The 15000-nt window shown below is 34.1% G+C and overlaps 1 protein-coding gene across 9 annotated transcripts in view; it reads right to left on the reverse strand.

Annotated features, from left to right (window-relative positions):
• LOC113810427 (YLP motif-containing protein 1) overlaps positions 1 to 15000 on the reverse strand; it is a 44055-nt gene that overhangs the window by 2586 nt on the left and 26469 nt on the right. For 6 of the 9 annotated variants that reach the window (XM_027362119.2, XM_027362118.2, XM_070115270.1 and 3 more), the window contains 3 exons: positions 14664 to 14840; positions 14134 to 14301; positions 9741 to 10685 (listed from right to left, as the gene is read on the reverse strand). In XM_027362119.2, the coding sequence (XP_027217920.2) occupies positions 9876 to 10685; positions 14134 to 14301; positions 14664 to 14840 (1155 nt within the window). In that variant the 3' untranslated portion in view covers positions 9741 to 9875. Of the gene's footprint in view, positions 1 to 993; positions 1119 to 2223; positions 2285 to 8751; positions 8928 to 9740; positions 10686 to 14133; positions 14302 to 14663; positions 14841 to 15000 lie in introns of those variants that run through there. The other 3 variants (XM_070115271.1, XM_027362121.2, XM_027362122.2) reach the window with 2 other exon arrangements.

A 15000-nucleotide genomic window follows, 5' to 3' on the forward strand; every position in this document is an offset into this window, starting at 1 on the left:
ATATTACCGCCAGCCCTTTTGGCTATTTGTTTTCACCCCACTGCTGTTGCCAAGCGCCGTTGCTACGTAATACAGAATCGCCCTATATTACTCCCATTATTAACGAGTTGATGCTGCCAGGGTATGTACACTTCCCATGTCCCCTGTAATTTTACTTAATCAGTTTTGTTCATTAATTTTTTTTTTTTTTTTTACAATGAAAATGTCTGCTTTAGGAATAAAAGGTTTTTTCTTCAGAATTCCAAGTTTGGGATAAAAAGCGAGGCCAGGTAGAGCTTGTAGTTAACTCCTTGGTGACTAAGTGGTTATGGAGCCAACTATTTAAAAGAAGAAAGGAAACAAGCAAAAGAATAACAAAAAAGGAAAGAAAGAGAGAAAAAAGAATACAATGGGCAGTGCATGTAAAAAAAACAATCCGGCAATCCTAGCATCCATGGATAAATAAAAATATATATTAGATGGTCTCATGAGAAGGATGGCAATGATCCAAAGCTGATCCCTGTTAGCTCACAATCATTCCAGGGTGAACAGTTTCCAATGTCATCAAGAGATAACATCAGAGGCTGCCAAGTGCACAGCAGCCAACGGCCCTAATACTCTGGTAGTGTTACCGATCTTACCATCTGAATTTTCAATTTTTTGCCTTATTGTAAGGTTCTTTTTTTGAGAAAGGTATATAAATTTGAACCCAAATGTATAATTCCATCTTACAGACACCATAATGAAAATAATACCTTCATTAAATGCTCATGAAACTTATCTTCGTACCATGAAAATAGCAATTATAAAGGGTGTGGTTTACGCTTCTGTTACATGCCAATTATTATTCTGTTTGAGACCTAATATTCAAAAAATGTTTTTATCTGAAAAAAAAAAGAGAGAGAGAAGAAAATAAAAAGATAGGTAAAAAATCTGCTTCTCTTGGAGACGTGAGATGAAACAAAGGTATGAGATCACTAAGTTTAAAAAGAGCCAATACTCGATTCTACATACCCGTTTCTTCCCAGGTTGTGCTACTTTTGAATCATAATCTTCAGAGAGTTGGAGCCAATCTTCAATAGACTTGGGTTGTCCGGTCCCCATGCGCTTTTTGGCCGACCTCACACCATCAAGCTTGTCTGTAGATTGCAGAGAGAAAAGAAGAGTTATTACCTTTTTACACCACTGGATATCTACTTAAGAGTAATGAAATATATATAATAAACTAAACAGATATATAAATAAGTAAATAAAAGAAAGAGGTTGAAAGGTGAAGTCACCCTCAAGATTGTAGTATCCTAGGCTACTGTGAGTGGTCATATTCCAAGAAAGAATCAAAAGAAAAAGTAGATAAAACATTTTCTTGTGTTAACAGATTCTTAAACCATTGGTACTAGGTACATGTATTCATTCCTGTGGCTTTGTTTTAGTTGTTTTGCTTCCACACAGATGGTATCATACACACTTGGTCACCAAGAAGTCATTTAATAGATCTACTTGATCTCATCTCTTTATTACATTCTTTGAATTTCTGGAAAAAAAGTTTTAGTTCTAATACTGTTATCATATCCAATGCTGTCATGATTACCATCATAAAGCTAATAACAATAACAGAAATAAAACAAAAAACTTTTCTTCCTAAAATAATCGGAATGGTTTACGCAGGTGGGGTCAAATAGGCTTAGTCAACAAAGCACTGGCAACCAAGCACTTCGGAAACCATTTCTGAGTAGGCAAAACTAATGAAACAAAACCACAGCGGACATCCACCTCAGGTGTCAATGGGCTAACAATTTCTACAGGAACTGCACTTCCTACAAAAGGTAAATTACTCCCATGTACAATTTATAGCTTGCATGTAGGGTCCAGACTGATGTAAAAATAATGTAATATGGAAGCCAATCTAATCTTATTTATCTGAGGAGGTTACTAAGTATCATTAGAGTTAGCTAATCATGCCATTTTCCTTATTCAATCTAAGTTCTTCTTATCACAACCTGGCACAACTTACATCTCAATCAGTAAATGTACTGAAGAAGCACACTTATTTCTTTTCTAACAAACACACAAGAAATATCTGAATTTCCTTCAAATCCTGGACAAACTACGTCACTTTTATCCTACTAAAAACAGTGTGGTCAATTTGCTGCAAAATGGGCATATGGGTTGTAAAAGAAATAATTGTAAAAATAATGGCATTGATAAATATAATATTTTACATTACGAAACAGACTATAAACTTACCGAGTTTCTCTTCTTGGGTTTCCATGGTATCCCATTTGCTCCGAATAAAATCATTATAAACCTGCGGATATATGTCAAATCACATGATTCATAAGCACATGATATACACATTCATGGTAATGAACACTGAAGGAGCAATGAAAACATGAAGAACACTGAGCCAAAAACACTGCACTTGGCTTTGCACATTACAGTATGTCAGTTGAACATCAGCTGCTTCCATTACTTGTGTCATTTCAGAGCATAATGTGCTTTTAGTATGGCAAGTCACATGATGTAACATAAGTCATATAATGGTACATAAGACATTATACTGTCATAGCCTAAAAATTGTGATTACCCTTCACCTTTGTAAGCCCAGATTTACCAACATTCAGTATAAATTATACACTGATATACATGATATAAATATCACCCATGAATGATTCCATTTAATGATGTAAGGGTTATACCATCTATAAACCATAAACTTGAACAATGAAATTCCTATTGTACAATACAACATTGTGCAAATCACTAATGAAAGGTTAGAAAAGAAATACCAGTTATCAACACTTTTATTTGTTAAGTGTATGAGAAAAAGAAATCAACATATTTCAACAGTATTTAAATCTACATTCAGACTTTTCACATTCATTTTATCTTTTTAAAAACTCGACTGAAATTTTACCTTTTTAATCATAATTTTGCTTTAAATACCTAAATACTAATTGTGGAACAATAGTCTAAATTTCCCGTATTTGCTTTTAATCTCTTGGAAATATGTTGGAATATTCTATTATTTTCACCATCGTATTCTAGCATAAACTGCCTTTTTTCTTGCTCTTATCAGCGGGAAATGTAGAGTAATTGTTTCACACTCTCAAAGCCATGATTATGAATATACAAGCTACAATTTGGTTCACATTACATGTGAACTTACCGTTTTTTTTGTTTCGTTTTTTTGGATGAAAAATCTAGAGTTCTGCTAATAGTAGATACAAACTGCATTGAAGAAAAAGGTCTTCTTATGGAATAACTTGCAAAATAAAGACATTCTACACCAGAGCGCTATTCCTCAAAACAAAAATCTAAATTTAATATCTATTCACAGTACACTCACAAACCCAGGTAATTATCCTTCAGACAATACTTTATACTGCTATTACTATGATACTGACTGTACATATATATATGCCCACCTTGGACAGTTAAGACAAAGTAAGTTATATTTTCCTCTTTTTTTAACTTTATATTTTTTTTTTCCATGTTGGGAGTTGTTTGTACTGATGACCATACAGTCTTGTGTGTATACAGTCTACAAAATACATACATGAATGAAATCAACTAAATTGGTCCAACAGAAAGACCAAGAACTTAAGGGGAAAAATTATTTGAAAGACCTATACACCACTTCCTCTGCTTAACATGAAAAACACTAAATACCCCTTACACACAAAACGAAATCCTTTTTGGTACATGTGTTACAGATATTATTTCCATTTTTATTCATATTTTTTTGTTCATTTTTTTTATTAGAAAAAAGTCTCCATAGACCAACATTCAGTAAAAGTAGTTTGTGTTATGGTGCTACTACAGCATTTACTATTTACTCAAAATGAAATATAAAGGTAATTTTTTCCATAATGCTTCTCTCAACTGGAAATGAGTACCCTTTTCAACTAGTTCTGCAAGTATGCAATTTTCAAAATAACTTTCTGGCAATTTAAAAACGAACAAACAAAAAAATCAATCAAACAGATACAAGAAAAAAGTAGACACGAGAAGACCAAAGGACATATTAACTGCATAAAACAGATAACCAGAAAATAATAAAATACACACAGGCAAATGCAGAGACCACTGTACTATCTTCCATCACACAAATGTGATCTCTCTGAAACCAAGACATTAAAATGAGACAAGCCATTTGACTTTGTCAAAATCTCCACTCTTTGGAATTATACATAAAAAAAACCCATTGCTTGTACATTTGGTTGATGTTATCTCACATAATAAATAAATGATTTTTACAGTATGTAAGAATTCATCTCTTGACATTAAGAATAAAAATGGAGTGTCATTTGCATGTCACAGATAGGGGAAGGCGAGTGCTGAGAATAAAGATATGGCAAAGGCAAAACAAGTAATTACTCCTGAAACTTGTTTAAAACAAGTAATAACATGTGCTCAAAGTTTACAACATTCATTCATTCTAATCAAGCCATAAAATAATTTCACTTATCTAACTTCGAAGATATACATGTAACTTCATCTGACTTTCCTTCACTCCCACACTTGACTCATGAAGTGAAAGCACATATATATTCTAATCTCAAAATCTGATTCACTCACAATGAAGTTACAATCCAAAGTGGTTTCATATCAACTTGAAAAAGAAAGCTTTGACAGATAATGACAAACTACTAGCTTACCAGACCTGTTTATATCATTATAATGTTATCTGATGATTCACTTTTTATTCCCTTTTGGTGTAGATGTGATAAAAGCAGAAAAGAAGTTTGTTGTGCTTCTTAATGGCAAGGTACTTTCCATACTTTGCCAGTAAAGTACAGCTAGCAGATAATTTGAGGAGAAACAAAGGGGAAAGATATTGTAGAGTAAAAATTCTTGTTCTTAAAATGATAATGGCCTTCAATATATAGAACAAATAGAGAAGGAAAGCAAGAGTGAAAGAGAGAAAAACCTTGATCATCTCACCTAAAAGACATCTATATTTGTATGTAGAGGCATCATTTGCATATAATGCTTCCCATAACCTTTTGTTTGATATATTTTCCATATTCTATTCATGCTCTTCATCCAATCTTACATTAGTCTTATGCCATCAATCTTATAAATCTTAATTTGCACAGAGAGCAGGTTACAAACAAAATATTTAGTACACGTGACCAATATGTATTATATAAAAGTGTAGGCAGTGTCTCTGCTTGAGCAAAGGTTCACTGAACTCATTTCAGTGAACTTTGTAATACCATAATGTTACCAAAAAGTAGGTAAATAATTTCCATCAAATCATACTTTAAGCACTAGACACTCTTAAGTATGTGCGCATGAGACAGACAAGACAAACAGAGACAGGTATACGATTGGAGACACAGACACACAAACAGACACAGACACACACACAAGAGTTTCTGAAAGATCAGTGGCACAAAGTGAGCTACAGTTTTTGATCATTTTACCTTTTTTATCATGGACTTTTTAGTAATCTATTTCTTAAATCATTAATGCAAATCTATGGCTTGATTCTTAATTAATTGAAATGATGCCAAATTTCCTGCTCACATGAATAATAACCAATAATAATAACAAGCATGACAACAAAAAAATAATACTAATAGGACTAATGATGATGCTATCACTACTACTACTATTAATTATAATGAAAACAATGATAATTATAATATTAAAAAAATAAAAAAAATACAATAAAAACAATAATAAAAACGAAAATAATACTAACGAAATAACCTGGAAAAGCAGTCGAATAATATTTCAAGAGTTGTATAACAGTACCATGTAGGTTCAAAAAAATGTTAAAATTCATAAACACATACATAAATATATACACATATTCAATTACAATTACAATCACACACACATTCACATACACAAAAACACACACACTCTCACATTTATATTCCACGACTCACATCTTGGAGTCGGAAACATTAACATTCACGTCAAATATAAGCCATTTTCTTCATCAATGTATACCTATAGTGTGCAAAAGGAATTAAAATGAAAATCAAAGTAAGGTCGCAACTAATGCAATGTAGCTTAATATGTCATCTGTACTTTTATAACAGTTCAATCAAATTAATAACAAGTGGCTTGATGTTAAAGATGAACTGGAATTAATAGAAATTTCCATTATACCATCAATCTTTCACTTTACTTGACAATTCATGGTAAAAGCCACTTCGAGCAATCACTGCTTTACAAGTAATCTAGGTTCCAGCTAACAGAAAAACATAAAACAAAAAAACCTGGGTATGTATGCTAAGTTAATTGTTGAAACAAATAAATGTGCTAGACATCAAAGGTCATGTAGCACTACGGTAAAGTATTGTGGTAAAAAGGGATATGTGTCCCAGTGTGTGTGGGAATGCTGCTGCCATAATCTTCTTCTATTAAATGCCAATATGAGGTATGGACTCTGGAAATTGGTTAAGCGAGAGTTGGAGTGTATCCTGTTTCTTTTTGCCGCACTTGATTGTTAGTAAGCAAGGTTGAAACATTCAATCTTGTAGAAATGTTTTATTTTCTGAGATTCAATTTTTTTGTTCTTTTCACAACTTTCAGGTATGTATCCACACCAAATTTACATTCTCAAAAATTTTGGGGCATGTAATTTTATTCTTCTTATGGCAGAAATTCTAATAATCATTTGAAATAGAGATAGAACAAAATAAAATGAAGTCAAGTATGCTGAAAAATTAATACTACACAAAGATTCAGGGATAAAATCAGCAGTTCCTGTCTCTTTTTCTCCAACATATACATTTATTTTTTTAAAATGTACCATCCAGATTTCATGGAAAAGATGGTCTTCTCCCACAATACACTATAAAACATGACATCACAAATTGTTTTCCTAATTCTAATTCTGCTGTTAACATAGATTAATAAAAGAAACTACAAAATCAACCTATGAAAAGAAGAAAAAATTATATACATCACTCAAAACAATACCGCTTCCTCAACACTGCTTACAAAAATATATATATACACATATGTATGAATCAAGGAACATGGAGAAAGAAGAGCAAAGAGAGATGAGAGGAGAAGGATAAGAAAGAAGAGAAAAGAGCACAAGAATCAAATGAAGAGAACAAAAAAGAAAGAAAAAAAATCATATTGGCGCATACCGACTGCCCATGATCCATGGCTGTACATGTAAAACAGGAAGCACTCTAGCATTTATTAAGCAACCGAGTGCTTCTATGGACAAGTATATTCCTAATTTTGACAAATGGAAACAAGGACTGGTGTTTAGACCTTTAAGCAAATCTTCTCCATTATTTTGTATTTGTATTTCTTGCTATTATCAGATTACAAAAAATCTCCGCATAACAATCATACTCCTTTTATTAAACCAAAAAGAAATAATTTAAAACACTAACAAAGAATAAGATTAAAAAAAAAAAAAAAATAATAATTGTAAATAAGCAAAACTGACTAAAAGCACAAATGCAATAAAGACATTTAGAAAAGATGGAGCTTCCTTGTTGCCTCTGTCAAAGGCACTAGATTAAAGAAAAATAAATACCACCACTTTATTTATCTTCTATGAATAAGCACTGCATTAAATTGTACTACCATCTGCAGTTCATTAAACTGTACTCATTATTTTTCTTTTAAATTGTACAGGGAAATGAATCTGTCAACACATTAAATCTATTTTTCTTGATATCTGTAGCATGCCTTGTTTACCACATATACAAAGGCAAGGTAAATCCTTCCTTATTTTGCAAAGATGAATATCTTCTAAGCGTGCACTCGTACCCACGCACACATGCACGAACACACACACACATACACAAACATTCTCTCTCTCTCTCTCTCTTGTACACTCACACACACACTAACTTACTCACTCTCTTGCACACGCGTGCACACACACACACACACACACACACGCATACACACTCACACACTCACTCTCTTGCACACTCCCTCATGCTCTTCCACACTCACTCAATCTTTTGTACAATCACTCACTCTCTTGTATACTCACTCACTCTTTTGCCTACTTACTCACTCTCATTTACACACTCATGCACACACACACTCACTCTCACTCTCTCTCACCCTGACCATTTACCTGTTTTTCAAAAGACTGGAAATACCACAAAAAACTGGTAATTTTAGGTCTTCTAGCCTTCACGAAGCTATGCTACAGTCTTTTAGATTCCTTACCTGTCACATGCCAGTTTCTTTACGAAAGCTGCTGTATTAATTTATCCTTTTCTGCATTACTTAATTTTCTTTTCACTTTTCCTAATGAATATCAAATGTACCTTCGTTTGGAAGCAAATTAATTTACAGCGGTTTAATACAACTTTGTTCTCGACTTTTTATAAAAATGAAAATATAACAGCAAGAAATAATGGTTTCCAGGTCAAAGGTAAATAGTCATGTAGTGTTAATGCAGCACTGTACTGTACAGTCTTACATATGCACACGCAGACATGTAAACAACATACTGCATCTATATCTGCCTTTCACCTCTCTCGACCTTCATCTCTCTTTCATTCATTAAAAATGAATATATCACATTTTACTAGAGATACCTAGTACATCAACAAAGAAGCTTATTTTCTTTGCCAAAACAAAAACTGAAATATTACATTATTAAAATAATAATATTAATAATAATATTATCATTTTGATAATAAATAAATTAATAAATACAGGAAATCAGTACTTATTTCCAAAATATTTTTTGTAGCCTGAATCCAGTTTATTTCCCATAAAAAATGATGCCACATAACCATCACAAACATTAAAAGTACAGTCAATATTTTTCCTGATGGTATTACATGGTCAAAGCACAGAAAGAATATGAAGGACCCTGCTTTTCCGTAGTCACTTTTCCACTACTTATCTCATTCCACTTTTTTGCCTCTAAATCACAATACCTCCAATAGCTTTCACCCGTTTTTTTTTCCACCCTACTCACTAGTTTCCTTGGTTTTCTGCATTTAAGAAAGGGGGAAAATACAAACCTGTAACTCGATATATTCAAAGGACAACATAAACAATAAATAGAACTGAAGATCCCTCTCAGGGAACAACAAGAAAGATCAAATCTGAGAGATCAAGTTCCATCTTCATTTTGTTTATCAGATGTTACATAAATTACATGTTTGCTGTCAAATTCTAATACGTTAATTTAAGAATGACCAATAAAACACTTTTATGCAGAATACCAGCACAATTTCTCTATCTTTATTCAGTATAAAAATTCTATGAATCAATCATAACATCATGTCATACTTACTGATAAATTAAACATACCAATCAGACATTTGCATACATTTTCAAGCATATATATATAAATATATATATAACTTACATATAAAGTATAATTATAACTATGACTTTCCTTCTTTATATCAATTGTTTCTTTCTTTTCAACTGACAATCCCTTAACTTTGAGCAAAGCTTTTCATTGAGATCACTTGCAAATAATGATGATAATACTGTATAGTGGAAAAAATATATGGTGCTCTTACTCCACTTCATCTTAACAGTAAGTATGACAGAGTGACTAAGTTAAGCATTCATCAGTAACAAGAATTATGGTTGAGTGCTATTTAAAATAACCTATAACATGTCAGCTTTTGCATTTTTGCAAACCTGTAAAGGAGCATTTAATCCAAATACTAAAGTATCACAACTGAACAAACTTGTTACTGGATACTGAAAATATACCCTATTCTTACTGATGCAAATGAAAATGTCAAGAGATGATGATGATGAAAAAAGAAGGAAGGAAAAAAAGAAAAAAAAAGTGAATAGAACTCTTCAGACATCTAGCAACTATCACTAATTTTTCCAATTCTAATTATACCTTCATGAGTTACCTTTGCTTGTTACTGGCACCTATACCCTTGTTAGGTTGAAACCCAATGCAATGTGGCTCAACTCAACCTACCTCTTCCAGCTGAGCCCCAGCTAACCCCACCTCCCCTTCCTCCTCTTGGAGCAGCACCCCCCATCATGCCCCAGCTGACCCCACTCAACCTAGCTGCACTCCAGCTAAACCCTCTTGCCAGCCCACCCCAGCTGACTGACTGGTTCCCTATGGCCCAGCTCATACCTCCCATTTGACCTGCAACTCGCTGACCTGCTACCTGCTGAGCACCTAACTGTTGACTACCTACTTGGACAGAATTTCTCTTATCCCCACCCTTAACTGTCTTCTGCGGCACATTTCCACTTCTTTCTGGCTCCTTTTTCACTGAGGTGCTCTCCTGGTTCCCCTGGTTTGTAGTATTGGCTTTGTTTTGTGCAGGGTTTACTACACCCTGTTTTTTATCACCCTGGCTAGGTTTTACTTGGACTTTATCCTTTTTACTATTCTCATTTTGTGAAGGACCTATTTTCCCAACTCCTTGCTGGACGAGACTATTAGACTTTTGGGAAACAGGTTGATTAACCCGCTTATTTAAATTACTCTGTCTGTTTTCTATTGCTCCAGAGGATCTTTGTCCAGAGCCAGGCTTCTTGGCACTCCCAGAAGAACTGTTCTGGTTATAGGCCATATTTTTAACTTGAGGAGAGTTTAATTGTTTGCTAACATTGTGATGGTTACCAGTTCTATGGTTTTCGAGGGCAGCACCTGAGTGACATACCTTTTTGAAGGCTTCCTTGTACTCATCTTCATCTTCTACATCTTCTTTTTTCTCTTTATCTGTAGCTGCTGGTTCCATGGAATCTTCCATTTCCACCTGAAACATTTGGTGTGTTAGTGTTGGCATGAGGTACAGTATTCTCTCTTTTTTGGAGGGGTATAGGGATACATCTGCCTAAAAGAAGCTTGATAATCGTACCAGTGGCTCATCATGTTTAATACTTACCAATCTGTTGATGCCAATTAAGAGAAATTAATAGAGATCAAACACAATGTGAAATGTTCTTCAAAATGCCTGCCCATTCTCACAGAGTTATAAAATTATAAAATGCAGTTCACTCATACAAATTTCGTTGCAATCTCATCCATACATGAATGTCCTCATAGGCACCATAGCCACTAAAGGACAATATACAGCCATCATCATAAATATGTCTATTACCCATGGCAAAGGCAGCAAAACCTTCTTTTACAGTCTATTCAAATACATTTTTTTAGTCTTGCTTTTTCCCCCATCCTGTAGACATACATTATATTGCCCTGTTACACTTAGGTCATTATAGTAAACATGGTAGAAGTAAGTTTAAGTAGTTTTATCTGCCATTTTTCCACTACTTTTTACAGTTCTTTTTTTATCAACCTGTGAACAGATGAAGCTTGGAACTTTTTCTTCCTTTTAGGGTTAATTGCTTTACATCTACATGAAATTTTCTTTTATTTCAATATCTCTTATGAGTTTCAGATGATAGATGCAAGGTCTTTTGTCTTTCTTACTAATTTTATGTGCTAATATGTTCTCATCTATACTGTAATTCTTATCTGGCTAATAATCTGTTCTCATTAAATGCAATTTTCTTACCATCCAAATATTAATTTACACTTGAGCCTTTCATTCATTCTCCTGACTATTCTAAAGCTCAAAAGTCAATAATTTCTTCCTGTCAAACCAAGAAAACCTGCCTATTCCTCATCTATGTGAAAAATGTTCATAATTTTTTCTTTTAGTTATTTCATTGCACTCCACCTTTCTCATCCTGATGCCATATGGTTCAAAAGCCATATTCCATATTTCATATTTTTTCTACACACTATCAGCACCATGTGCACATCAAATGTAAATATATAAAGCACAGCTATCTTATAACTGTGTCTCTACAAACTATAACTGTCCAAATTAATTTCCAAATGTCTCTCTTCTTTGTATTCATAATATAAAAGTAATGTATTTATACACACATGCATGTATGCAAGATTGCACAAATGTAAATAAAAATCAAGCAACTTTTTTTTAACATAGAAAATAGATAAATTTTGCATAATAATGAAGAACAAAAGACCAATTTCTCTGCGGGTTTATCTGAAATCCTATGCCTATGAGCTTTTAACTGGGACCACTGCTCTGGAGGGAGGTGGGAGATGCAATGTAAGCCATCTTTGCAACTCTCCAAAGCATGTATTGCTGGTCCCATATCCAAGTGGATGTAGAGGGACATGTGTACTTAGCCGCAGGATGATGAGGGAGGGTGGCTAGTTCCTTTCCACTCCAACTTTGACCCTGCACCCTGATGTTAGCATGCTAGTACTCACTCACTGCCGAGTTGACAGAAAGGGGTGATCGGGTGTGATCCCAGCACTATACCACTGGCCTATTCCATCTCAGTACATGTAACTGCCTTATTAGATACTCACCTTCATACTTTCTAGATTAGGATCAAATCAAAAGAAGATTTTCAATGTATTTACAGATTTTTTGGGAAATAGGCACTTCTTTCAAGGCAGAAACCATAGTATGGCTTGTCAACAATATGATATTTTTTAATTTCATTATTATTTTTTTAAAGCTATGTAATAATATATAACATACATTACAAGAAAATATTCTACTAGCCTCAATTTAATATAATTATAAGAAAACAACATCAAGTTATGTTTAACTATGAGCACTAAATAGAGAAGTCTATTTCTATCATCGACAGTGACTTACATAAAACACATGGGCTGATGGTACATGCGCTGTTCACTGTAAATGTTCTGACTCACACAGATGGCTCCAAAAGCACCTGATTTTGCCAATCTTTTAATTTTTTGGAAAAATCGTTTTGTTTTAACGTTGTTCATATTGAAATTACTATCATATGACAATATGATTATCATAACATTATGAACCCCTATGAACTTGATGACGTGACCATCATGTCATGAAAAACTTTGGCTTGAGGGGAGGGTGACATGAACTATGCTGTGGGCTGGGGTGACAGAAAGACTCGACATGAGTGCACAGACCTCTAGGAGGGTGACCAGACTCATTTAGCATTTAGGGAGGAGCTTTTACATTATTTCTATCAATAAACAAGTGTGGAATGTAGTGTCCGTAAGCCATGACTGGAAGAGCACCGGCTCCAGGGAGGTCATCATTTCCATGCTCAGGATACTACTCTTGGCTGCCATGACCAGTGGCACAGGATGTATTGAAAAAAACAAACAAACAACAATCCAGGTGACATTACATTCCTGTCATGGAAAAATCTGGAAAAGACTTGCCACGAGTGCACAAACCTCATGGATTGTGATTTGACTCATTTGGCACTTAAAAGGGGGCTTGCACTGAGTTATTTACAACACAGAGAGATGATATGGAGTCTGTGCAAGGAAAAAAGCTGTTATCATCTGGATAAAGCACATCACAAGACAAATATGGACATTGGAAAATGGCAGAAAAGCTAAAAAAGTTTACACAAAATAACTTTGTAAAAGGGAGGCACAAAGTTTTGTCACCGCTCATGAGTGCTCGCGTGCGCCCGGCCTATGTGCCGCATGCCCGGGATATTGGCCACTTACGTAAAGCACTGCCTGCATTTTCAGCACTGTGATTTCTGTGACACAATCAGATCCAACAGGTTAATAAACTAAAATTATAGTGGACACAGCATATACATGCTATCCATTACTAACAGCTTAATACTCTACTCTTGTAACTTGGACAACCTCTTCAATTTTTAATATCTACTGTATGTAGAGCATGGTTCTCTATCATCTAAATGTGAACCTCCTCTTTTATCAACTCATAGGCTACAGCACCCAATTCTGTGTAGTGTTTTCTGTTTAATTTTCTTTCTATGATGCACCAAAACCATGTGATAGCAGCAACAAAAGACAAAGGAAGTTAAGCAAAACTGAAACTTAAACAAAACGTTATCAAAAAACACATACATACGAATTCTGAAAATGTTATCGCTCTTGATTTCAGCATGTCACACATGACAATTGTTTTGATTCTCAAAAACAAAGAAAAATATTAAAAAATCTAATAAAGGACATGCATCTTGTATGACCTAGCCATGTTCACATTATGCATTTGAATCCAAATAATGACATCCAATATCAAATAACGCAAGTGATGTACGACTGTATATACAGAAGAGGGAAACCCACTTACAGACAGCACATCAAATCAATTACAGCACATACTTCATATGATCTGAAACCAGAAACTATCTATCATTCTTCCTAATGAAAGAAAGGGGGACGAGGAAGAAATCACTAACCTCTTCAATAGCAGCATCTTGAATGAATGGCGTCAGATCTACTCTTGTATATGATGCTGGCGTCTTCTCCCACTGGCGTATAATGTTCTGGATGTGTTCTCTGGAGTGGTTATGGGTGTTTCTTCTGTGGCAGATACTCTGGTCTACCTCTAGTTCACCAATATATACCTTAAACATTAAACATAGAAGTTAGTAACTGAGCAAATAAACAAGGGTGTGTATGAGTACATGCATAAAATCAACATTCATCTCTGTAAATACAAAGGCAACTATCGACATAAACACACAACCATACATTTAACCAATCAACAAAACAAAACCCATATATAAAGATTGATAAAAAGCATCACATCCGACTCCACAAAAACTGCTACCCTTTCCATACTTACTGACATTTTCTGTAACAGGTCTTCTTCAAAAATATATAAAACACCTATCAAACTCCTTAATCATCTCTCATTTCACTGACATTCTCTCTCGACTCTCATCCACCCCATACATACAACTTTAAAAACAACTTGCAAACATACCTCAAAATTACACTTTTTGGCATGGGTAGCCATCTCAGCAAAGTGTTTCACTTTGTTGTGAATGCAATCCACAATGATGAAGGGGAAGAAGCCATCATCAACTTGCCGCTTGAAGGATTTAATTAGTGACATTCGATAGCTTTCCTCCAACTCTGGCTCAAACTCATACTCCATAATCTAGATAAAGAGAAAATAGATAACTAATGAAAAGAAGAAAAAGAAGAAACAAAAATGTTACACATCACTAATAAAAGAATTTCTCCTATTGTCACATCCCTAGACAGTAATGTACTTTCATCTGTTGGATCTGATATAATATCAATCTTATTGGAAGAAA

Source organism: Penaeus vannamei, chromosome 37, assembly GCF_042767895.1.
Source record: "Penaeus vannamei isolate JL-2024 chromosome 37, ASM4276789v1, whole genome shotgun sequence".
NCBI classification, from domain to species: domain Eukaryota; kingdom Metazoa; phylum Arthropoda; class Malacostraca; order Decapoda; family Penaeidae; genus Penaeus; species Penaeus vannamei.